The following is a 24,866-nucleotide window of genomic DNA, read 5'->3' on the forward strand; positions in this document are numbered from 1 at the left end:
TGTGAAACAGATGTTCAGATGTTTAAGCATCTTATTAAAGCTTTTATTGGCTGCAATCTCCACTTTGTCGCTAACTCTCTCTCTCTGCACCATTAGATGGGCGTCCTGCATACACCCTTTATCTGTCGTGAGGGCTTTAGTGTTAACCATCGCAACTAAATATGATACAAATCAATGATATCCAAACTTGAGAGTACTGATGGCCATCGCCCCTTCTGTGCTACTGAACGGCACTGCTCTGTGTCACACTAGCAGACTGTTTTCTTCCTGGCTCATCTTTCTTTAATGCGATGTGCTTTGTCCTCAAAGCGAGGCATTAAAAAAAGGGACATCCTGTAGGGACATAGCACTGCTTGAATCTTTGCAGTGTTTAGATCTCTGTCTGTGCTGCCGCAAAAACTTTGAACCTTCTTTCTCTCACAGTTTGCCGCTGAAATCCTCTCTGTTCTTATGAAATATAAAGAAAGTGAAAAGAAAAACACACAAATTTTCAAATCCTGATCCATTTTATGACTTTTAAGCCATTACTGAAGGGAAATCTGTTTTAACTTTTATCTTTAACACTGACATTGTCAAGAGCACATGTTTGGCATTGTGTTACTGTTCCAGTTGTTACACAACACTCACTTTCCTCCATTTGTGTAAAGGTTTAATAGGGATGTGCATTTATTGTGCTAAAGGGATGTCCAGGAGTCTTAGAAGTTGATTTAGTTGCTGAAACCACAATCCATCTCACAACCCTGTGTGTGATTTTTTTTTTATCAGTGTAATGCAACATGCGGAGAAGGCGTGAGAAGCAGGAAAGTGGTGTGCATGGATCCAGGAATGACACCTGCTCAGGGTGATTACTGTGATCCATTAGCCCGACCTCCATTGCTCCAGCCCTGCAAAGAAGCTCCTTGTCACTACATGTGGATAACAGGAGACTGGTCAATGGTAAGAACATGAGAAATATAAGTAATAAGTTTCAGTATTGGTATCAAATAATTCATAATTTCTCTAAAATGGAAAGAAATAATTTAAGACTGAAGGAACTTTGTTTCATCTTTTTCTTTTTTCAAACAACTGTCTGAACCCAAAAGGTGTTAACTTAAAAATGAGATAAAAAGGAGAAACTGTGTCTATTTAGAGGTGTCTTCTTGTTTCTCACATACAAATATTCGAATAGTCATAGGGAGATCTGCTGTGTATGTACTAAAACAGCTGACAAGATGAAAATGTGGCATTTATTTCAAAATGTTCATTAAATAAAACACGAAAACGTTTGACATCTTCTGCTAATTTAATTGTCATCGTAATCAACTAATTGCTTCAAAACATCTGCATTTCAGTAGAATCAGGCTCATTCAAATGGAGAAGGCTTTAAAATGAGCAAGGTCATCAATTCTCATCAGCAGTACCAATGAGGCCCCGTTCTACTGCACAACAGCTTCTTCTAAAGCCAAAGCTTTTAACCCACTGTGTGTATTTTCGTGTGGCTTAGTGCTCTGCCAGCTGCGGTGTTGGCTACCAGCAGCGTATTGTCTCCTGCTCCCTGATGCCCACCTCTCCCGCTCAGGGTGTGTACACTCAGTCCTCCTTTGCCAGCACGAATTGTCCTGAGCCTCGCCCTCCTGGCAGCCGGCCGTGCCTCCTCACGGAATGCCCTCACATGTCCTACTGGAAAGTTGGCCCGTGGAGCAAGGTGAGTCAGAAAAGGCTTGTTAGACAGCAAGAAATCCTCCCCAGCTAATCACAGTTTTAACAATACATTTTGATGACTTGTGGATTTTAATAAATCTCATTTGTGGATTTGGACTGGAGCCTTTTTCACTTTTAGAGGGAATGAGTTTGTGTATGTGCGTGTTTTTACCAGTGCTCGCAGACCTGTGGAGCAGGAGTGATGGAGCGCAGAGTGGAGTGCGTGACCTCAAAAGGCCAAACGTCCAAACACTGTCGTCTGTCAGAGAGACCTGAGTCTCAGGCTGCATGTCAGGAAAGAGAATGTGAGTGGTAAAATGTAATGTAATGGTCACTGTCGGTGCTTTCTGTGGAAACAACCATATCTGATTCTAAAAACTCTGTGTTTTGCTTTGTTTTTACACAATAAACTACTTAAAGGCTCTTGGAGTGATCACTTAGTGGAACAATAAACAGACAGTCAGCAGTTTTCTGCAAATTGTGCAGTCTGTCAGAATGCCTCAAGGGCTTCAGCTGAGCCAGGCATTATTGTGGATTTGGAAAGTGCTGTAAAACAGCAAGCCAAAGTTCGCAGGGTTAATCATTCCTGACTTAGATTCTGCCAAGTCAGGCACTGATGAAATTGAAAGGATATACTGGACAGTCAGTTCTCTGGTCAAGTATTAATCTTGACTAGCTAATCAGCTCAATATGAGCTCTGCAACACAAACAAGACAATTACAACACCTCAAGCTTGGGAAGATTAGATCCAAGTCACTATCCGCTTTAGGGAGAAGTGCTTAGTTTTTTTAGCTTTCAACATTTTTATGCTATTTGCTGACAAAAGATTTATGTACTAACTTTTTAAAATGAGATGGCTAAATACTCCAGCTTTTAAAAGCTGTCGACAGCTCCCACTGTTGCACTGAAAGCTCTTCTTCCTCACTCCCTCTCCCAGGCCAGTTGTTCAGTACGTGCCGAGAGGTCCAGATGAGACAGGGCGTGAGGATAGATGGCGAATACTATCTCAAAGTCAAATCCCGGATCCTACAGGTTTGTATGTTCTGCCAGAATTACTCCGGCACACGTCATGATTCAAGCAGCAGCAGCAGCAAACTTGTGGGATCTCATCCTTTACCTCAATATGTTTGCTCTTAGATTTACTGTGCTGAGATGCAGACTGATTTCCCCAAGGAGTATGTGACATTGCGCAGCGGTCAGACCGATAACTACTCCGAGGTGTATGGCCACAGGTGCGTATGATGTGGAGATGACTCGCTGTATGGTTATGCAATGTGTGAAATATGGTTATTGTGCTGTTTGCACTCAGTTCCCATATTTCTTTAAACGCACAGGTTGCTGAACCCATTTCAATGCCCGTATAACGGCAGCCGAAAACAGGACTGTGAGTGTAGGAACGACTACTCAGCAGCGGGATACACACTCTTCCACAAAGTTCGTCTGGACCTAAACTCCCTGAGGATAACGAGTGAGTAATTACTTCATGATTGCCTTACGCCGTGCACTGTATCGAGACCACACATGGGTGTTTTTTTAACCCTCACACGCCTCGCTCCAAAGCGCTAATGCCACATCCAGAGCCCAGTCCAAATGAAAGTAAGCCTTACTCCACGCTCTCTCCTCCCAAATCAAAATAATGAGATTTCAGCACTGTGTGTTCGTGTCCCTGGAGAGGACTTGAAACCGTGCCCGTCAGCACTCATCCATCCTTTTGCATCAGAAATAAAACATGTCCTCACGCTTGCATGCAAGCAATCATACAATTACAATGTGCACACATGCACATCTTCAGGCCATATTCCTCTGCTCATTATTCCACTCAGCTCCACCTGCCCTATTTTGTCAAAGTATGCTTTTGATTACATAAAACAATGTAGATTACTGTGCTGTTTTTTTTGTTATTCTTTTGTCTTTGATGTGTGTGGGTGTGTGTTAGTGTGTGTTTATTATATTCTCAGGGCCCAAAAGCTGAGACACAATTATACTTGTGGCTTCAGGCAGATTTGTTGGAACCAAATTGCAGGACTGTGCAAGTTTGAGAGGCTTTTTCATCGCTAAACCTTAGCTACCAGGTTAAGTTTAAAATTAGGTTATGGTGAGAATAAAGGTAATGGGTAGGATTAGATGTTCCGCTTTTAAGTAGCTTTAGGAATATCTAAGGAAAGGCGTTATGGCCATAAAAATAGGTAAACACAAGATGTGTCTGCATGAGTTTGCATGCTTGAGAAGCTGGATTAGTACCTACGCTATCATCCTCCCGTCTCCTTCATCTGATCTGGGTCCTTACAGCACATGTTCCCACACCCAGTCTGCGCAACACTCATTTAGTTTTCAGGTGGCTTAAAGAGAGCCGAGGAGAAATAATGAGTTAAAGATGAGGGGCAGAATATGAAGAGGTGCTAATGTGGTGTGCCTTTTGCAATATTGCAAATGTTACTTGCATGCAGTCAAACAGTATTTGAATTTCAGTAAACAATTAGAAAGTGTAACATAAAGATTTCCTATAGGTAAATATGTTTTAAAAAGTAGGATTTTGCTAATTTTGCTTTAGATTTAAGCAAATTCACTATAGGAGAAAAGATGTTGAAAAATATCTTCTTCCAGAAAGTAAAATCTTAGTTGTTGATACTCTACAGCCATGTGGTTTCAGTCAATTTTTTCTGCTTGTGGTCACTGTGACTTTAAATCAGTGTCTTTGGTATCTGTTTACCAGTCACAGACCTCCGGTTTTCCCAGACACCTCTTGGTCAGCCAGTGCCCTTTGCTACAGCGGGGGATTGTTATAGTGCAGCCAAATGTCCACAGGTTTGTGAAAAAAAAAAGAAAGACAGTTTTGCTTTTTTTGGTTGTGTGTTTTATATTCTTTTACCTTACCTGTTAGAGAACTTCTATGAAATAAATCCGTCTCTTTTGTGTTTTCAGGGCCAGTTCAGCATCAATCTAATTGGCACTGGCTTCAAAGTGGCTCAGGCCACCAAGTGGACATCTCAGGGCAACTATGTTTCAGTCAAAGTCCACAGATCGGAGGTAAAAACAAAACGTTCCAAGTGAACTCCTATAATGCTTGCCTTTAGTGTGGGTCATGCCGGGCAGATTTCAAGTAATGGATCACTGTTTTCATTTTGCTGGGGTGGAATGAGCCTCATGCTGGATCACTCCAGTTGTGGTGTGAGCCTGTAGTGCTGAAATGTCATCAATGTGATTCACTGAGCAGGAATCCCTTCATGACATTTATGAAGATTTCATTCTCTGCCCTTTGCCCACTTTTCCTCTCTCATTTGTCTCTGTCTGTAGGATGGGACAAGAATCTACGGCCGCTGTGGTGGTTTCTGTGGGAAGTGCATTCCCCAGGCTCACAACGGCCTACTTCTTCAAGTCCACTGAGAGCTGTGCAGAGACCAAACCACCTAAATCTGTCTGGAATAAGATACTGGCAATAAGAGAGATTTGATCCTGCAGTCATCCGTGAGTGTCAGAGGGGGACCATTTAACAATTATTATCCCACAGTAATATCCTCAATCCCCAAACAGCAGCTTGAACAGACAGGACGCTATATATAGTGCAGTGCTACAGAGCCACCATCAGGTACTTCACCCAAACTACTAACACTTAAGAGGAGTCAGCAGTTGTGCAGACGTTGTCATGCACTCATGTGCTTTGGAGACTAAATTATTTTGCATGACGCAAATTGATTTTTTTGTATCATAACACGGGATACAGGACTGAAAACACTGGGAAAACAAATACAAAGACAGGAGGAAAAGAAATATCCTCCCGGCTGATAAGGAACTTTTTCCAAACTTAGAAAGACACAAAACACTTGGGCTCTGATCCAACTGATATGGTGGTCAGCAAGATAGTATAAAAGGAGACATGCTGTCCTTGCAATCCTACTGTGGTTCAAAAAAAAGGTCTATACGCAGACTATGGAAGAGTATATAAGGGATAGTTGTGTTATTTTTCTACATTGTGACAGATTAAGAAAAATGATGGCTACAGGAACTAGCTGCTTTGGTATATATATGAGGGCATTACAAATCTTGTTCTCAGCAACAGATGAGCAGGAATGATTCCCATATGGAAAAGAAATGGAACAAAAGTAGTTCAGGTTCCTGTTTAAACGTATGTCTCATCCTGGGATTTACTCAGGAGGTGACCCCTTTTCCCATTTGCGTTTTCACTTGCAACACAATAATGAGAATAACGTATAAATCAAATAACCATTATTTTTTGACCTGAAAAATGTGAAAGGGGCCACTTGCATGAGTAATGACATAGTTTGAGACGTACAAACATTTACGGTCGGTGGAATGAGAAATTCTTATGCTTTTTTTGTTTTTGCGGCTCAAGACTCTGAAACGTATCAGCATGCAACTAAGTACTGATGTCCTTCCACACCTGTCTCATGTCAGAGGTCAAACGTTAGGAGAACATCAGGAGCCTTTAGAATAACTACAGATAACGTTTTGTTTTAGTTGTCGTGTACTTTGTGAGTCTGTCTGCTGTCATCTGTTGTCAGGTATTTTTAACAAAACTACTGAAACCCACATAGACAGTCCACCGACTGACACTGAGGCACGACTGTCAGAGTAAACACTAGTGCTGTGAGGAAATAGCTGAACTATTTCCATATTTCCTGGTGTTGAAGTACAATTTTGTCTGTTTTGTGCGTGTGCGTGCATGTGTGTTTCATAGTTAGATTGTTATTGGTGTTTCTCTTTGTCACACGAGTTCTCATCTGTTACACCTTGACACAGTATCAGGTGTGTGTATGCGTGCGCGTCTCACCTCACACCCTCCGTTGGGCCTACTGTAGGTGCCTGCAAAACCCTACCTCTCATAGACATCCATACTCGGTTGAGATATGTGTTGTAATATATTTATGTTTGAACATATTTATTCTGCATTGACTTGTAGATATGTTCTGTATGACGGTACAATGACTACTACCAACAGAGAAGCCATTGTCTGATATGTTTTGTCCGTTGTCTGCTAAAATAGGTATTATCCTACTATTTGTAGCATATAACCACTAATCTTGAATGAGGATCTTTTAAAAGGTGCTTTTGAACTGGAATTACCTCTAATGTTGAGAAGGAAAACTGGCTTTGGGAATAACACTCGATAGGGCAGAGATTCAACTCTTTCTAGCAGACTCCCTAGGATCTCCTTATAGCCTGTTGTGGTCCTTTTATGAACAGAGCTAATGTTTTAGATGCAAGATTGCCCGATAAAACAGACCAGCGACTGTGCAAAGGACTCTCCCATTGAGCAATACTTACTGTAACGCATCATATCCGGCTTTTGCCATGACCGCAAATACAACTATCAACCAACTGAACACGCGGATTCGCTAATGTTAAGCTTTAACCAAAGTTAGGCAGTAGATGCAGACTGGTTTTTTTTCCCTCTCAGACAATGCCGCTTCTTTTGATTTAAAGAATGGCTGAAAATAATAAAAGTCAGTGAGCAGCTAGAAAACCTTTGGCTGTCGTTCATTTTATGATGGTCAATTGTGCTATGAGGTCTGTATCAGAAATTTAAAGAATACTTGATGCACTGTGTGCTGTCAGTTTTGTAGAAATGTAATCCTGTTTTTGTTTTTTTGTAATAACCATTAAGATTTGTAACTTATGATATATGTGTATTTGTAATATTCATACTTGAATTGCAAACTGTGTGCTAAAATATTGAATGGGCATTGGTACTGAGTAGAGAAACGGTGTGCTTGTTTGCCATGCTTTATCCAAAGATGTTTAAAAGAATCCTATGTACCTACAGTATGTACGCAGCCTGTATAAAAGAAACAAATGATTTTGGTGCTATACTAATTGTACTATTACTTGTATGTCTTGCTACTACACTAATGTTAAAGAATAAGTAAGAATAAAACTTGCTTTCCAACAGACTCGTTGATGAACAAAGTGATGGTGTGGTTCTTTATATTTGCAATTTTCAGTTTTTATACTTTGCTATTTTCTTGCTGTTTTTAGAAAAGTTGGATACCAACTCCCTTTACGTTAAGACACGTGACGTTAAACTGCTAGGAGGGTCGGATCTGGGTCTCTCACATCAAGGCTCAATGCAGTTTAAAAATATTGATTTTAAAAAGTATAAAATCCCAAATCACAATCTATAAATATCTATACTCTAACACTATTACTAGTTAAAACTAAAATACTAAATACTAGTTTTGTGTTTTGTTTATCTATTTCTTTGGGACTTTTTATCCATGAATTTCTAATCATGCAAGTTGCAAAACAATTTTTAACCAAACTAAGTTGACAAAATCATTTCAATTGGTCTTCATTTTTGCAAAGTCTACTTTTAATTTTTATTTTAGTGAACTAAAACAATATGCAACATAATTTATATAAATAATCCTTCAAACAGATCAAGTCATTGCCCTGTTTTCTAATATAATCATGTGCACATAGATTTAAACTCAAAATCTAAGGTCAAACTCCATATACATTCTGTATGCAGCAAAGTAAATATATTAAATGAAATATTACATGGCTGTATGAAGTCACTTAAAGCACGGGTCCTTCTTATCACTACAGCAGTTTCTGTCGGCCACAGAGTCAGCTGGATTCTAAAGAAGGGCAGCAGGTCAGCTCTGGCTGGGTGCTTTGCTCACCACATTGTGGCTCCATGTGGATTCACTTAGTGATGCAGACTGCTTTTCCACAACATGACTTTCAAGAGTTCAGTTCCACTTAAGAGACATATAAACAGAGCAAATACCTTTTAAAACCAGTCCTCACTAATATATATGTATTCATGAGATCTAGAAACACCTTAAGCTGTCAACTACAGAGCGAATCATCAAAGTTGTGTCAAAATCCAGGAATGAGGTAAGTTTCATGTAAACCCCAGAAAGAAGTGGAAAAGTTCCTTTTCAGGGAATTATGTCACCAAATTCCCTTGGTAATAAAGGTGCAGGTACTTCAGGAAAAAGTGGAGTGCTTATATATAAGCCACTTTTCTAGGGCTCATTGCACCAAGATAGCTTTGTACATTAAATGAAAACAGATACTGTAGTGCCTCAAGAGCTGCTTTGATTTCTTGCCAAAAGCCTGCTTTGGTTCCTAAAATCTAATCTAAGGATTTGGAATAGTCCTGAAGCACAACAACAACTCCCTTCAAGAGCAGTTTTCCAGTGAAATCAAGCTGTGATGAGGTCCTTTCAGACTTCCCAGGCTGTGGACGTTGGGAAAAAACTCCTCTTGCCTTAATGTTTTCATAAACCAGATATTGCTAATGATGGAGCTGAAAAACACAAACCTGTGCAGAGAATCCTCATAAAAGTGCTAATGATTGATGTTGACCACGGCGCACACTCTGCTTTGAGGTAACGGCACAGACATTCTGGTAAAATCTACAGCTGCAACCTGCTCTAAGGGGCAGAAGTAACTATGAAAAATAAGAATAAATCTGTAATAAAAACTTAATGTCAAATGTTTGTTTTATGTGTACTGTATGTCTCATAGTACAGTTTGCTCATAAAAGTGAGTACTTTTGCATTACTCTCATACTGATTAAGTAAACATTAAAGATGAAATAGTTATTGGTACAATAACCCCATTGTTGAATAAATCATAATATAACTTATATGGTCCTTATAATATTGTTATTATTATAAGGAGTGACAGTCCTGCCAGCTAAGAACAGGAAACTGATGCTGCAATTCAAACGGGTTCACCAAAATTGAACAGTTTAATAGAAAATCAATGCCTGGTCTCATGAGTGTTGGTTTCTGCTGCAGCATGGTTGTTTAAATGTCACAGTGTACTTGAGTGCTGCTGCTGTTGATCACATCCACCGCTTTATGACCACAACATTTCACCCATCTTCTGATGGCATTATGTTACAAAGGAGAAAAAATCTCAAACTGGTTTCTTGAACATGAGTTCACTGTACACTGAACCAGCTTCCAGTTTGGATTCAGGAGACAGAGATTATTTTTACTTTTAAGATTAGGCTTAAAATTTTCCTTTTTGCTAAAGCATATAATTAGGGCCTTAGTTATGCTCCAATAAGTGTAGGCTGCTGGGGGATCCCATGATGCATTGAGTGTTTCTTCTTCAGTCACCTTTCTCACTCAATATGTGTTAAAAGACCTTTTCTGCACTGATTCATACTTGTTATTAATCTCTGGCTCTCTTCCACAGCATGTCTTTATCCTGTCTTCCTCCTCTCACCCCAACCAGTCGTGGCAGATCGCCGCCCCTCCCTGAGCCTGGTTCTGCTGGAGGTTTCTTCCTGTTAAAAGGGAGTTTTTCCTTCCCACTGTTGCCAAAGTGCTTGCTCATAGGGGGTCATATGATTGTTGGGTTTATCTCTCTATGTTTTATTGTAGGGTCTACTTTGCAATGCAAAGTGTGTTGAAGCAACTGTTGTATAAATAAAACTGAATTGAACTGAATTGTGCTCAAATGGTCTCTACAGTCACCTGAACTCAATCCAATAGAGCACCTCTGGGATGCGGTGGAACTCAAAATGTGCATTATGGATGTGTTACCAACTTTGTGATGCTATCATGAAAGCCAAAGAAGTTACAACCCAGTACTAGGAAGATGTAACTTACCAACTTAACCAAGTGGTTGATGAGTGTGTGAAACATTAAAAAAGTTAGTTTACAAGTTTACTACTGAGGCAAAGAAAAAACTTTAAATTTAGCAGTGGAAGAGCTACTGCATTTTTGCCACTTAAAATTACGTTTCAGCTATGAGAATCTGCACTGAAATCTAAGAAGGGATCATTTTCTGGCCTGAGAAACAAACATTTCCCAAACTGAGAGAACAGTGACCCCTACCGTCCGCAACATAGAACTACATACATGAATCATTATGTCCATAATTACGAGGACTATGAATAATCGATTACTGTCATATTCGATTGCTTTTTTTTTTTGCTTTTTTATGCAAAGTGGGTTTAAGTTACTGAGCATAAAATAGGCCCAACTACATTGCACAACTGGAACATTTTTGCTTGTCGTCAGTTTATTAATGTAGCCTACGAGAAAGTGCTGGACAAAAACAGTAAAAACAATGCGAAACCCCTTTCCTATTATTGTTGTTGTTGTTGTTGTTATTGTTTCTTTATGTATACAAAATGTTTTGCTAAACTTTTGATTAAAATGCCTTGGAGTTCAGGTTTCATCCGTTAAGACTCATCATTGTAGGAAAAGACAAGTATTACTAACGACATCAGTGATTTTATTATTTACAGCTTTGCTTCAGTGGTCTTCTTCAATAAGGTGAACACGGGTTTCCTTATCAGTAAAAGGGGGATCTTCATGAAGAACATAAATGAGGCTTGAATATAAATATATGACAAATATTAAATGATTGAAAATTGGCAGAGAAATCTTTTAATCAAGTGCTTTGATGTTAAATATTATTGCGGCTTTTCATATTTATTGTAGGTTTAAACTGTGGTATTAAGACTTTCACCTGAGATGGACTGGGTTGGTGCAAAGCCTATACTGCACCTTTACTGCCGGCCAGTAGATGGTGCTAAAGCATTAGAAAAGCCACTGGCTTACCTCATTATGGCTAACATGTGAAAGATTAACTGTAAGTAAAGAAGCAAGAACAGTGTATTCTAGACATACAGTGCACAGTTCAGTGTATCGTATACGTTCAATTTCAGTTTACTTACACAACAACATCACAACAACATCACAACAGGAGTTTTCTCAAGGTGCCTTGCACTGTAAGGTAAAGACCCTACAATAATACAAAGAAAAAATATAAGTCACATATTTGTGAAGTCTTGTTTTTGATTATGCAAAGTCTCTGTTGTGCGAGGTTTCAAATGTTCATGTACTCCAGCATTTATTTATTTTGTTTTAAATATCTGGGCAAATGCAAGTATGCACATATACTGGATAAAGAGTCGTGAGCACAAACGTCCAATCTTCAAGCCCAGCAGTTGTTTCCAGTAAAAGCTTTTGCAGGAGGAGTACGAGGTTGTTTAAGCAAGCTCAAATCCCGTAAACCTCACACATAAACCCCTTTTCCACTCCTCACACACATCCTGCAGTGGAACAGTTGGCCTTGAACAGTATCAGTTTCATCTTTTGATGCACCATGTCTGTGTCAAAATCTAACAAACCCATGCACAATTTTGAAGTACTCTACACTGCCAACTGGGCCATTGGTTGTTGAGGGGTAGAAGCTGTTGGCACGTTGCCGTCTGGGCATTATAGACACTACTTTCAGGCTCTCTGTCAGCTCTTTTTTAAAGAAATTGTGCCAGCTTTGACTTTAACAGGTTAAAGCTGAATGAGGTCATTTTTAGGTATTGTGTTACATGTCTAAAGTGTCCACTTTGTAACAGCTGCATGCGATGTGTGGGGGATTGCATCCTTCGTCCAGCATTGACCACCTATTCACTGGTATGCTGGGTGGTATGTTGTCAGAAACGGGCATAGTGCAAGCGAGGGGAGGGGGGTATGGAGGGGGTGGTTGCTTAGCGTTGGGGCCCTGGGGTCCTGCAAGTATGTGCCAATAGCCTATGTGCACATGTGGTGTGGTGAAAAATGGACTTGCATTGTTTGATCCATGAATGTGAGACCCCAGCGTGACTCACACATTAGGGCTAGCAGTGAACAGAACACACTCCCTGAAGGATTTCCACTTCGGCTTAGGGATCTTCGTGGCATACAATACAGCAAGGCTTTCTTTGACAGCTTTTATTTTGTAGCTCATATTGTTGTTGTTTGTTTTTTTACCCCTCATTTGAAGCTCAAAGTTCTCACAGTGAAGGAATTATAAAAACCTGCTGAAAGTCATTTAATAAATGCGCACATTATGGCCAGTGGTAGTGTTTTTATTATAGAAAATACTTTCCCATTGTAAAACTTGGGCTGTTAAGAAGCCTGGAAAATGTTGCCCCATGTCAGCATACTTACAATGACTTGAGGCAAAGGCCAGACACGACTATAGCTGTGAGCTGTGGGCAGTCTTTTGTGATTGAAACTACTCACGATAAGAGGTGGGAGGGGGGGAAGCCAATTATTTTTAACAGCTTTACACTCCAATTAATCCGGAGACTTTTTACACACTGTTGTGGCTCATGTCACCAGGGAATATCAGACCTCTAAACAGAATGTCTCCTTTGTTTATGCATTTCACAAAAGTCAGTGAGAACTGCATATACAGTACAACCCACATATACCGTGTCATGTGATGACACAGAGAGCGCACAGTTCAAGCAGCTGAAATGCTTTCAGATTATTGTGACTTCAGCATCTTATGGGTTTAATGCTATATGAAGGGGAGAAGGGTGAAATTTATGTGTCTTCAATGGAAATGTTTGCAAAGGTAATGAAAAACGATTTTGGAGGTCATGGGGGAATTACTTTCCAGGTAGATCAGAATAGATGAGGGGCATTTTTCCAATTCCAGCTGTTTTCCTCTGTATTCTATAGAGGACCAGCGCTTTCTTCACAAATCAGTAGCAGAGTAAGCTACTTTACTCAGTTAAAGTAACTTTTTGTTACAGAGTAATCACCTGTTTTTGTTAACAAAAAAAAGACAGAAAGAAAAATGGGGAAAAGGTGATTTTGTCATGGTCCTGGGCCATGTTGGCCCAGTGTTCTTAGTTTTCTTGTATGTTTGTATTTTGTTCCTTGCTTAGGCCATGTTTTCTGAGTTGCCCTGTTGTGTTGTTCCCTAAGTGTTTTCCCTTCATGGCTTTTACCCCCTGTGTGCCCCTCTGTGTATCTGTGAGCCCTCGTCTCTCCTTATGTTTTATTCCATGTTTCCCCTGCCCATTATGTCTGTGTTTTCCCCGTGCTCTCTCTCCTCCTGTCTGAACCTCTGTGCACTTCCTGTTTACTTTGTGACTCTCACGCCCGTACATGTCATGTTCAGTTCACCCCGCCCTGTCTCGTTATGATTATCAGTGTCACCTGTGTTCCCCGTGTGTTCCCACTTTCCTCGTTAACCCTCTGTGTATTTCTGTCTGCGTCTCCCTCTGTTCAGCATGACGTCGTCCCTCATGTTGTGTGGATCTTCCTGTGCCTTCCTGCGAATGTTAGTTTACTTTTTCCCAGTTAGTTCTGTATTTCCTGTATTCTGCCGTGCCAGCATTAAAGCTGTGTTCTTTAAGTTTATCCCCGTGTCTGTGAGTCTGCATCCTGGGTCCTTCTCCTGCCTGCCGCACAGCGATTCATGACAGATTTACATGCAAACATGCATGGAATTACAGTATATAAGTCAAGGACAGCATTTGAAAGCATTTGAAAAATACTGTTCAAACTTTAAAAATAAGTTTTACAAAACTTTTAGAGGAAAGTCAGGCTCCTTAGAAGGAAAGAATATTAAAAACACGAGGGGCGACTCAAGACTTGTGCACAGTAAGTTTCATACCTAAAACATTTCTTGGTTATATCGTCAGCAGCATCTTTGATTCGTTTTTTTTTTTATTAGGATATTCTTAGAAAAATCGATACTGTGTCAAGGCATAGTATGAGCTAATGATGGCACTGTTGCCTTCAGCAAACATGCACTGAACTGTAGCTCCTTGCTACTATAAAGGGAAAGCAAAGAGTGTATCACTCTGCTCTAACAGTGGTAGGTAAGACCATTTGGAACGGATCTATCGCTGTTGGTGGATTGATCCATAACCTTGCATCTGACAAGTAAACTCAAATCAGTTCATTCTGAATTTGGAACCAGAACTTCTTTTTTTTGTGCTCAACTAAGTAATATGTTCTACTTTCTTGTACCTGAGAGACATAAACTAACCCATAAACTAAGTAAGATACAATCTGTGGACAGGAGGAAATGAGGGGGAAAAGAATAAAAGAAATGTAAATAAAGAAATCACTTCTGTTGTAATTATTATTCATTCTGTCTTTGGAAAAGAGTGTGACCATGTTTAACCCACAAAAAAAAGCACCACTATCACTGCACTATTCATCCTTTAAAAGGCCCTCAAAACCTCAGCCATGTCCCTCCCCCCAAAACATCTCCATCCCTTTTGTGTACCTGCTCTAATTGAGAGTCACTCCAAGTGATGCTGTCTTGTTCTGAACATGTCGTTCTGTCTGGACTACAGACCACAGACTGTACGTGTCTGGGGAAGTCTTTGTGTTTGATAATGTGCATGTGCTTCACACACATTTAAATACGACCACAGTCTCTTTCTCGGACACACACACACACACACACACACATCTAATCTATTAGCTTAGTAAGAGGGGCACTTATTCCAGTTTTACTCGATGCTCTCTCTCTCTCGAGCTGCTCAAACACAGAAAACCACTTCAGTACACCGGCATAATAGCCAATGACAAGCTTTTAAGCTCTCCAGCCTCATTTTGCCATGTGAACATCTTTATTTTTTACAATAATAAATAAGTACCTTCAGTTGTAGCCCATTGATATTATTTTAAAGTATGTCTGCAGTAGTATACACAGTGCTCATGACACTTTGCTTTGGGAAGCAGGAAAAATGATTGTTTAATGGGAAAGCTGGCCTCCAAAATTGTCTCTATTAAACTGGGTTTTGAAGAACGGTGCATTATAAGTATTTTGTCTGTTAGGGTTTCCTCTGGAATTTCTGCTTTACTTTCACAGTCCAAAACATGCAGACAAATTGCCTGTTTTGGGACTCTAAAATCCCAAATTACGAGCGTGAATTGTATGACTGTAAATGATTGCTTGGCAATATATATTAGCCATGGAAAAGATCCTTCTGGGGAGTGCACTCAGTGTCACTGCTTGTACTTACAATCCAAAAGGCTGCAAATCAGCAGCTATTTTATTGTCTGAAAAACAGGGGAAAGCATCACTTAAACAGATCCAAGTTTCTTTCTTTCTTTCTTTTTTTTGTGAACAAATCGGTTGGCTTAAAAAAACAAAACCCACAGCACCAAAACCCATAATTTTAAGTAGGGATGTGTTTTTCAAGTAATTAAACTCCTGTTTTGGGTGTGAGATGTGTAACAGATGGCTTTTTTTTTGGCTTTTTTTTTTTTTCAAAACTGCAAGAACATTAAAACTCTGAACTAAATGCTGAACCTGTTCATTAAATGAGTCTTTTGTAAGACAGTAAATAACTCACTGAGACACAGTTTGCACTTTTCATGTACTGTTTGGGAAAAGCTTACGTGTTTATTAAGAAACACATTCGTCATTACTTTCATTTACTCACTGAAACACTCGTGGCTGTGTTGGCAGTTGCATCCACAGGTAGCGGAAGTTCAGCAAAATTACAGCGCAGATGCAATTGTTTGCACACAACAACGCAAAGTTGTTCACACTGCTCGTTAAAGATTTGGTTGAGTGCGGAGGCAGCAGGGGTGATTTGAGGGTTGAAACCAGCAGTGGATGGAAATAATATGAGAGGCAGAGAGGAAAGAGTGAGAGCAGAAGGGAATGCGAGAGAAGGAAGATGAGAAGCAAATTTCAAATTTAGTAGCTGTGAGAGAAAGAATTTTTTTTGTTTGCAGTTTTGGTGGATGGATGGATGCATGGATGGATGATATATCTACAGTGATGCAAAGAGGAGAACAGCAATTGTCTTCATAGGAAAAGGGGGTACAAAAAGGACTTTGAATATCTCAGTATTGATGCATGGATGTAAAATGACACAGAAAACATGGATCAGCTCTCATTCAGCTTTTGTTAAAACTGCTTTTATTGAGATATTTGCCATATTTTTTTACCTTAAAAATTTTCAGCTAACGAAAAGACTAGGTTTTGGTATGTTTTGTAAAGGTGGAGTACATGAAATTTATGGCCCTTCTGAACCAAGCAAACTACCCACCAGTCATTTCTCTCTGATGCTTCAGGTGAACCTTACTGCTACCACTCTAAAATTAATGATTGTTACCTACCTACAATTCCAAAGCTTTATTGTATTCATTTTAAAAGAACCTCAAAGCCTTGTTCCTTGGACCTCATGTTGGCATTATGCACATGGGCAGTGTTGAGTGAGCTATAACGTGTCATGCAGTATAAGAAAGAATTAACAGTGTTTCACATGTCTTGGTAGCAGCAGGATTTATTCAGTTTTAACACTCCATATGGTTGGCTATTGTAGCTCAACGGCATACCCCACCCAGCTGCTTGTGACACATTTTGCTGGCACAGAGTGCAGCATCAGAGGCCACTTTGATCAGACTGTCTGTCAGCTGCCATAAGGACAAGGCTTGACTGAGAAGAAGGCCAAAAAGACTTGTTAGACACATAATTAGATGTCTTCTAATTAGACAGTCATGCTTCATTGTAAGATTTTACATACTAATTTGCAGTTCTTTCCTCATAAAAAGCATTTATCACAGTACAGTAGATCATAAACCTAGATATTATCTGCTTCTTTGTCCTCTGTGACCTCCCCGATAGATAAAAAGGACACAAAAATAGGGCTTATTATTGCTGTTTTTCTTAAAGACAATCACATGTAGAGATGACTGAATGACAGATGTGTTGTAGATATATATTTGATCCTGCTCTTGTGTTTATTTTTCTGTACATTTCTCTCAACCAGATGGTTTCCATAGCAGCAATTAATAACCCACACACACGCTGCAAAACGTACCTTTTTTAAAAGCACTTATCTGTTGTGGTGATAAAATACTTTTCAAGAAAATTTTCCAGTAATGCCGCCTTTCGAAAGTGTTTGAAGAAACTGAGGCCACACAGCGAGGCCATTGGGGTGTTGTGCTGATGCTTTGTTAGATAGTCGCGCCACAGCCAAAGCAAAACCTTGTGTTGTTAGTTCTCTTTTGGACCCTTACACCTTTCTCATCTTGAACTATTGTTGCACGGGCCATCACTGACATGCTATTATTCCCGCATGAAAGAACACTGACAATAAGGCTAAAGGGATCCTTTTCTTGAGAGGAGCTAGGCTCATAGACCAAGACAAGGGCTACAAACTACCCAAAATCCTCTCTTCTGGGTGTTCCTCAGTAGGTATAGCTATTTGGCAGTCTCATCTTAGATGTTCATGCCCTGCATGTCAAAGCAGAACGTCTTACTGTGCAAAATGTACATCATAAGTACATGTGTTGATGTCCTTATTCTTGTAATTTCATGTTGGCAAATACATAACACTGTATCTCCAAGAATGTTAGAGAAATGTTTGATCTTTGCATGAACGCTGAATCTGTGTGCACAAGATGCTTATTAGAGCAGAAAGCGGAATTTTTCCTCCATCTGATTTACATCAGGTGCAAGACCATGGAAGGGTAATTTTCGCTGATAGAAATATTTTTATTATAGAGTTCTAGTTGTAGTGGAAATGATAGGTCTACTTTACAGCATTTGCAGACTCCAGCTTACCCCCCTTATTCTTTTGTCTAGGACTGATTATCCTGGAATGTTTGTTTAGAATCATCCCCTGTATGGGAACGTCACCTGGAGTTTGTAGTAGTGCCCTAGATGAAGACGAGCTCTGAGATACACCTGGTGAGGGACAACAAAGAGATGAGATTAACCATCCTGTAAGGCATCTTTTAACCACGGATGACATCTCTCGCATGATCCAATCGCAGTCGAACTGAAAGTAAAGTAAGCAATAAAGATGCCAAATAGAGAAAACTCATAAAGTAAAAGTCAAAAAAATAAAGGTTGTCATTTTAAAACAAGGTCTGAAGTCAGCATTTAAAGTTATTTTTCAACTGCCATTTGTATTTACTGTTTGATTCGTGGATCACTGTTCATTTAAACCCATTTTAAATTTGTACAAAACAACACTCACTTAATGATTAAAGACAATTTCCAGTCAGTGCATGATTCTTGGACTAAAATAAACATGATCAGAGAAGCCAAAACAGGGTTTTGTACTGTAAAGCATTTAAAATTGTTACTCATAATGAGGAACAATTGTAAAAAGCACAACCAGGGTTTAGGTAGGTATCAAAACAAATGTAATTTAACAGACTAGTTCCTTTCACACATACTGTAGCCTCAGGGTATTAATTCATTTGCACATGTAGCTTCAGAGTATTCAGTGATTGATTGATTGATTTAGCTAGCTTTGCACGCACTCCCCTCCAAAATAAAAATATTATGTCCTAAGCTTTTCACCTGTGAAGATTCACATGTTGATATGCATTCAGATATGAGGCAGATGAAAAGAAAACAATATTTGTACTTGGAAATATTAAATATAGAATTCTTAATCATTTTTTAAATTCTGAAATTTCTTTGCTTTACTGAACTACTTGTAAACTTTTTCCTGCGGACAGGATGCAATGAACATGTTTTCTTTCACATTCCTTCCTGAGTACTAATGCTTGTAGAGATCCTTTCTAGGTCTGTGTCTGACAAAGGGCTGTTGTTTTCCCAGCTTTTTCTCTTTTCACACGCCAGCTTCTCTGGCTCAGAACAGCTGCTGAGGCATTAGAATAAAATTAAGGGAATATTTTGTTTTCTGCTCACTGCTGATGTGGTTGTAACATTGATTCTGTTCTTCTTTCCTTCCTCCTGTGTGACCTCTGTTCCTCATTTCCTGGACTCTTACGGTATCAAGTAATTTATACATGCATTCCTAACCACAGCAAATTAATATTTTTGACTTATCTAGTAATGACTCAGTAGACATCTGTTGGGAAAGTCTGATAACAATCAAACGTTACCTACGTATTAACCTTAGTTTCTTGTTAAGGCGCAAGAGGTCTGGGACTCCTATTTGTGACAGAAACACTAACCTGTGAAGGTATAACGATTATAGATATTGCACAATGACTAATATGTTACAAGTACAACCCTGTACCCAAAAAAGTTGGAATGCAGCAACATGTCTCAAAAAATTCAGATGGGGTAACAAAAAATAAGTGGTACTAAAAGGAAACAGCTGGAGGAACATTCTGCAGCTAATTAGATTAACTGGCAACAGGTCAGTAACATGACCGGGAATAACAAGAACATCTTAGAGAGGCAGAGTTTCTCAGAAGTAAACATGATTCACCAGTCTACAAAAATTGTGTGACAGTTTTAGAATAATGATCCTCAGGCTCAGGAAATCTTCCAGAAATCATTAAAAAGGACAAGGACCATTTGCCATGTTGTCAGCGCTCATCTCAAAAGCCTGCATCTCTGATTGTACAGTATGGTGGTGCATTAGTGACTATGAAATTATCAACGCTGAAAGGTTTGTGCAAATTTTAGACCAAAATGTTCTCATCCAGATCTTTTTCGGTGATGACCTTGCTTATTTCAGCAAGACAATGCTAAACACCATACTGCAACTATTACAACAGCACGGCTGCATGAAGTGAAAATTACAACAAAGAAGACCCAAAACAGTGAGAATCCTATATCAGACAAGCAGAGATGGGCAGTAACACGTAATCCGATTACTTTTTTAAAGCAACGAGTAAAGTAAGGGATTACTATTGCAAAAAAGGTAATTAGATTACTGTTACTTTCCTGTAAGCACGATGCATTACTGCGTTACTAAAACCGTGATTTTTTTTTTCATGACAATGACGTAAGCGAGTGCGACGTTCGTGGCAACAGCTGTGTGCAGATCAACAACGGATAATATATCGAGTGCGGGAGAGAGTATGAGCGTGCAGCGTTAAAGCGTGGAAGTACTGATTAGCGTCTGCTGTTCACTGCGTGGGAAGAAAACTTCTTTTTGCAGCGAAAAAACCCTTAACTTCCGAGCAAGCACCGAGTACGCAGACTGCAGAGTGCGCTACCACGTAATGGGAAATTCACAGACAAACTCGCGAATTCTTCAACTGACTGCTGTGGCACACCTGCACCAGGGCAAACCTCCGCCTGCTATACAGGTGAAAATAGAGCAACAGGACCGCTGAGTCTTTGATTTTATTTATTTTCTGCTGTGTTTCACTTGCATTTATTTGAAAGAGTGAGTGTTAACACAAAAATGTTTTTATTTTATGTGCTGGAATGTGCAGAAAATAGGTTTAAATGTTAAACAAATTTCTTCCAGTCAGAGAATGTTGCATATAATTTAATTTTTGCTTGATGCATAAAGTTAAAAGATTAAAACTGATAAAACAAGTTTTAAAAAGAGACTTTTCCATTTGATTACATTTTGTATGATGGATTATGCAGAAAAAGTAGAATTGGGCTGAAAGATCTATCACTTTATCACCTATTCAGGTTGTAAATTGTGTTTTTAAAAAGTAACTAAGTAATTAATTACTTTTGAAAATAAGTAATCAGTAAAGTAACAGGATTACTTTTGGGGGGAAGTAATCAGTAATTAGTTACTGATTACTTTTTTCAAGTAACTTGACCAACACTGCAGACAAGAATGGGACAACATTCCTCTCCAACGAAATCAAACACCTGAACTCCAAACTCAGGTGTTAAGGACTGTTGTTAAAAGACAAGGGGATGCTATGCAGTGCTAGTGCCAGTGTTTTATTTTGTTTTATCTAACCTATAGCCCAAATTCACCAAAAAGAAAAAAAAACTAGACCTTTATGCGTGTCTGTGAACTATTTTGCGTCCAATGACAAGTTGTTTTTGGAATTTTGTCATGCTACAGTGATTTGTGAATTGCCTTTGATTAGACAGCCTCCTGAAACTTGCAGAAGTCTTTCTTCTTAAAACATTCTTTAGTTTTCAGGTAACCAAAATGATTAAGACACGTTTTTCTAACTAGTTTTTACAAGAATGTTGCAAGGAGCCACACACCACCTGGTGCAAACCAGTGAAGGATTATTGCTTAATGCAGCCAACATCATATTCAGATGAAAAGGTTAATTTCCCTTTAAAGACATAATCTTTTAGCGAGAAATGTCAGAGCTGGTTAGAAACACAGTGCACACTGAGTAGTTCTTTGACATGCAGTGTATTTGAGCTTGCTGAAGTCTGGAAAGTATTCTACTTTCATAGAAAAATAAAATCAGTTCTGCCAGATCTCTCAGCAAATTTGTAAGATTGTGTTGCACTCACCCACAGACTGTGCAGAGACAGCCAGCAGACTGCATGTGCTGCGTGGGGGAGCGAAAGTGTGAGGTGCACAGATGGAGAAGAATAACATCAATAGGACTGGTGCGCTGACAGATTCTGTAAATCTGATTTTTAATGAGACATTCGAATAAAGAATTTAACAGCACTTTTCTCTTATGTATACAGCAAGACCACGAACTACAGTTTCTACTTACTTTACACGATGAATGATTTTTAAAGGCAGTGAGTCACTTTGAGGGTTTTTTTTCTAAGAGTAATTGGCCATGTTTCCTTTTCAATAAATTGGAGCTTGATTTGAAAGACTGTGATTTCAGCTCGCTCGATGTGTTGTATACTTTACGTGTCAGTAATGGACGGAGGTCAAAGTGAGAGAAAATGGTAACAGAAGGCTAATGTTTGTGTTTTCAGAAAAATCTGATGAAAAACGCCATTGCACTGGCTGACTTTTGATGTTCTGATTTCCTTAGACTTGGCAGCCCCCGATAACAAGAGAAATGATTTGACACGATACTTTCCAAGGGTAATTGACCCTTTTCCTGGACACACACACACCAAGATCAAAACAGTGTATCCTCTAGACTCCAAGAACCACTGATTAAGCATAATTTACAGTAGACGTATTTCCCTTCCACTTCTAGGGTAGACCTGGAATAGACATACAGTATGAGATGTTCATCTCCATCTATGTATGTTGTGCACGGTTTAAGCTGGTGACTGAATGTGGCGAGTTGCCAGCCAAGACTCAGTGTTTCTTGGGAAATGGAGAAAAAAGGGGCATTGTTCTAGGAGCAGATACCAGCTTTACGAGCAAATTCAGCTGGACTGAAATTTTTTTGCCATGTATAGAAAGCAGGAGTGGAGCGGGACCTGACAAAAGATGACATTGGTTTGTAAGTTTTAGGCAGTGACGCTCAGGGGGATCCCATTATGTGGCTGTCACACAGCATTAGGCGAGACAGCAAACACTTTCATGTGTGGATTACCATTTACCCGTTGGAGATAATAGATATTTGCCTTAGCTAATCCATTTCTCTATTGATTTTTTTCTCCCTTTAATAACTTCTTGCATGCAAGCAAATTTTAATAAGTGCAAGAATGCTGACATGTAAGAAGCTGGGACAAAGGGCTGTGTTTGACACAGATAAGCTGTTTAGTGTAGTTTTCCATGCAAAGATCATTTTGACAACTTTATTTATTTCAAACAACACATACAGTTTGTAAGCGCACATTATATTTACATGTAACAGAAAATCCATCTGCTTTCATGTAAGAGTGTTGTGTAAGTGGGGTATCCTTTTTATTTTTTTAAACGATTTCAGAAGTAGGTCAAATGGTGACTGGTCATTTCTTTGACAGAAGAGGTCATTCCTCTTGTTGAAAGCCTAATAATAATAAATCTCATGCCACAGCTTTTGGCAATGTTCTCCTCATTTCAAAGATAAAACCAGTGGATGAATTTATGCTAGTAGTTACTGTCTGTGTAGCCTAATGCTGATATAAACCACTTTTGTCCTAGATCTATTAATAGAACAGTTGCTATTCCTGCGTTGCTAAAGAAAAATACATACATAAATACCGTGTAAGTCCCAACAGTTCACTTCTGTTTGATAAATCTAAAAAAAAAAATTCTAAAATGATTTAGTAAGCTTGAAGTACCTTTTCGTGAGAGTGCCTAACAGCAGGAGAATTACAGAATATTACAAGCATTATGCATCATTTCTATGATATCAATTATGACTAGTTGCTTACATCGTCAGACTGAATTACCTCTGGAATTAGATCATTCGTGATATAACAGCTAAGACTGTCAGTAATGACACGTTGATTTAATCACATAACATTGAATTGAAAAGGAAATAAATATTTTGTTATTTTAAGTTTTAGCTTAAAGACCTGCAAAACCAAATAGTAAGAACGAGTGTGGGCAAAGATAATAAGGACATTTTCCACAAACACTATTTTTGGTCACCACTCCAAAAACTCATTGTGATGTCAGGTGTTTACTTGTTGGAGGTTCCTGGTCCTTGGTTTCGGTACAGGTGAAGGCTGTGGTCTGTCAGGAACTTCATACATGAGTGAAGGGCTGTTTTCAGTCTGAACTTCAAGCTGAGGAACATTCTGGTAATATGTTCTTGGTGAAGGCTGAGGTATCAGCGGTGGAGTGACAACCTCTGTTGGGTGGTTATTCTTGTGTTCTGGGCTTACAGAGTGAGTCTCCTGCTTCTGTAGAGAAAGCATCCTCAGTTCGCCTTTATCCCTGGGACTCGTTTGGCTTTTGTTGCGTCTGAGTAAACAGCACAATCCAACGATAACGAAGAGCAGAAAAAGAATCAGACCTCCTCCTCCTGCTAGCACTGCCATTACAGTTTGACGTTTAAAAGAAAGTAAAGGTGGACAAGTCGGCCGAACCTTGTCGCTACTCGCCTTGCTGATTTTGTTTGCCACATCACACGTGAAACTTCTCTCAGCTTTCAGATCGATAAAAGATATGCTCAGTGTTTGTTTTGTTTCACTTTTTAATGTCTCCTTATCAAGCGTCCATGAAAACACCAAACCCTCAGGTTTAGTAACATGGCAATTAAGATTAACAGCCATAGAGCTGAAGTCACAAGAATAACTGAGCTGAGGTTTTGATACTTTGTCCAGCACGCAGAGGCGCCCAGTCCATGTTTTAGCAGATGTATTATTGGGATGCAGTACATGTCCTTTGTAAATCCCTTGACTTGAAAACAGAATTTTCTTAAGCACGAGTGATCCATTTGAAGTAATGTCCTCTGGTTTTCCAGTTGACACTTTCCCTTGCCTGTAGAAAATGACTGTATTGTTATGAACCCATCTCAGGATATGAGAGTTTGTCAGTCGTTCATATGCAAGCGGCAGAGTCAGACTCTGCCCAGGAGTGGCATAGAGATCACACGTATCTTCTTTTGCCATTAAAAGGTTGATGAATCCCAAAAGAATTGCAGCACCAAACATGGCTGTAAAATATGCCATGAGATCCAGAAGTTTTAGAAGTCAAGATGATTTCCAAACCTCGCTCCAGGACCCGTTCTACCAAAATGGGAGTGATACATTCGCAGCTCAGAACTTATCTGACTTTATTTGGGAAGTGAATCTTCAGTAGTGTGGAAACCACTTCATAAAAGTCTACTTTCAGTTCTGTAAAGCTGACTAAAAGCGCTGTCAGAGTCATGCGGTAACTGGCATTTACCCGTTTTCCTTCATGTGACATGACGTGATGTGACGTGGTGGAGAAAGAATTT

The 24,866-nt window shown here is 39.4% G+C and overlaps 2 protein-coding genes across 2 annotated transcripts in view; one reads left to right on the forward strand and one right to left on the reverse strand.

Annotated features, from left to right (window-relative positions):
• The window catches only part of LOC113026508 (A disintegrin and metalloproteinase with thrombospondin motifs 20), a 78,577-nt gene extending 70,993 nt beyond the window's left edge, over nucleotides 1–7,584 (forward strand). Inside the window, exons 31-39 of the mRNA XM_026175378.1 lie at nucleotides 766–936; nucleotides 1,484–1,684; nucleotides 1,856–1,985; nucleotides 2,618–2,712; nucleotides 2,818–2,912; nucleotides 3,015–3,148; nucleotides 4,394–4,485; nucleotides 4,603–4,707; nucleotides 4,975–7,584. Of these exons, the coding sequence (XP_026031163.1) occupies nucleotides 766–936; nucleotides 1,484–1,684; nucleotides 1,856–1,985; nucleotides 2,618–2,712; nucleotides 2,818–2,912; nucleotides 3,015–3,148; nucleotides 4,394–4,485; nucleotides 4,603–4,707; nucleotides 4,975–5,064 (1,113 nt within the window). The 3' untranslated portion in view covers nucleotides 5,065–7,584. The remainder of the gene's footprint in view (nucleotides 1–765; nucleotides 937–1,483; nucleotides 1,685–1,855; nucleotides 1,986–2,617; nucleotides 2,713–2,817; nucleotides 2,913–3,014; nucleotides 3,149–4,393; nucleotides 4,486–4,602; nucleotides 4,708–4,974) is intronic.
• Nucleotides 7,585–22,777: 15,193 nt separating this feature from the next.
• Nucleotides 22,778–24,646, reverse strand: LOC113027452 (uncharacterized). The gene has a single exon (XM_026177062.1). The coding sequence runs from the start codon at nucleotides 24,595–24,597 to the stop codon at nucleotides 23,596–23,598; it is 1,002 nt and encodes a 333-aa protein (XP_026032847.1). The 5' UTR covers nucleotides 24,598–24,646; the 3' UTR covers nucleotides 22,778–23,595.
• Between the last annotated feature and the right edge of the window lie 220 nt (nucleotides 24,647–24,866).

Source organism: Astatotilapia calliptera, chromosome 7 (assembly GCF_900246225.1).
Source record: "Astatotilapia calliptera chromosome 7, fAstCal1.2, whole genome shotgun sequence".
Classification (NCBI taxonomy): domain Eukaryota; kingdom Metazoa; phylum Chordata; class Actinopteri; order Cichliformes; family Cichlidae; genus Astatotilapia; species Astatotilapia calliptera.

Excerpts from the sequence above, each read along its gene's own strand:
- LOC113027452 (XM_026177062.1), bottom strand. The coding sequence starts at position 24,597 with ATGGCATATTTTACAGCCATGTTTGGTGCTGCAATTCTTTTGGGATTC.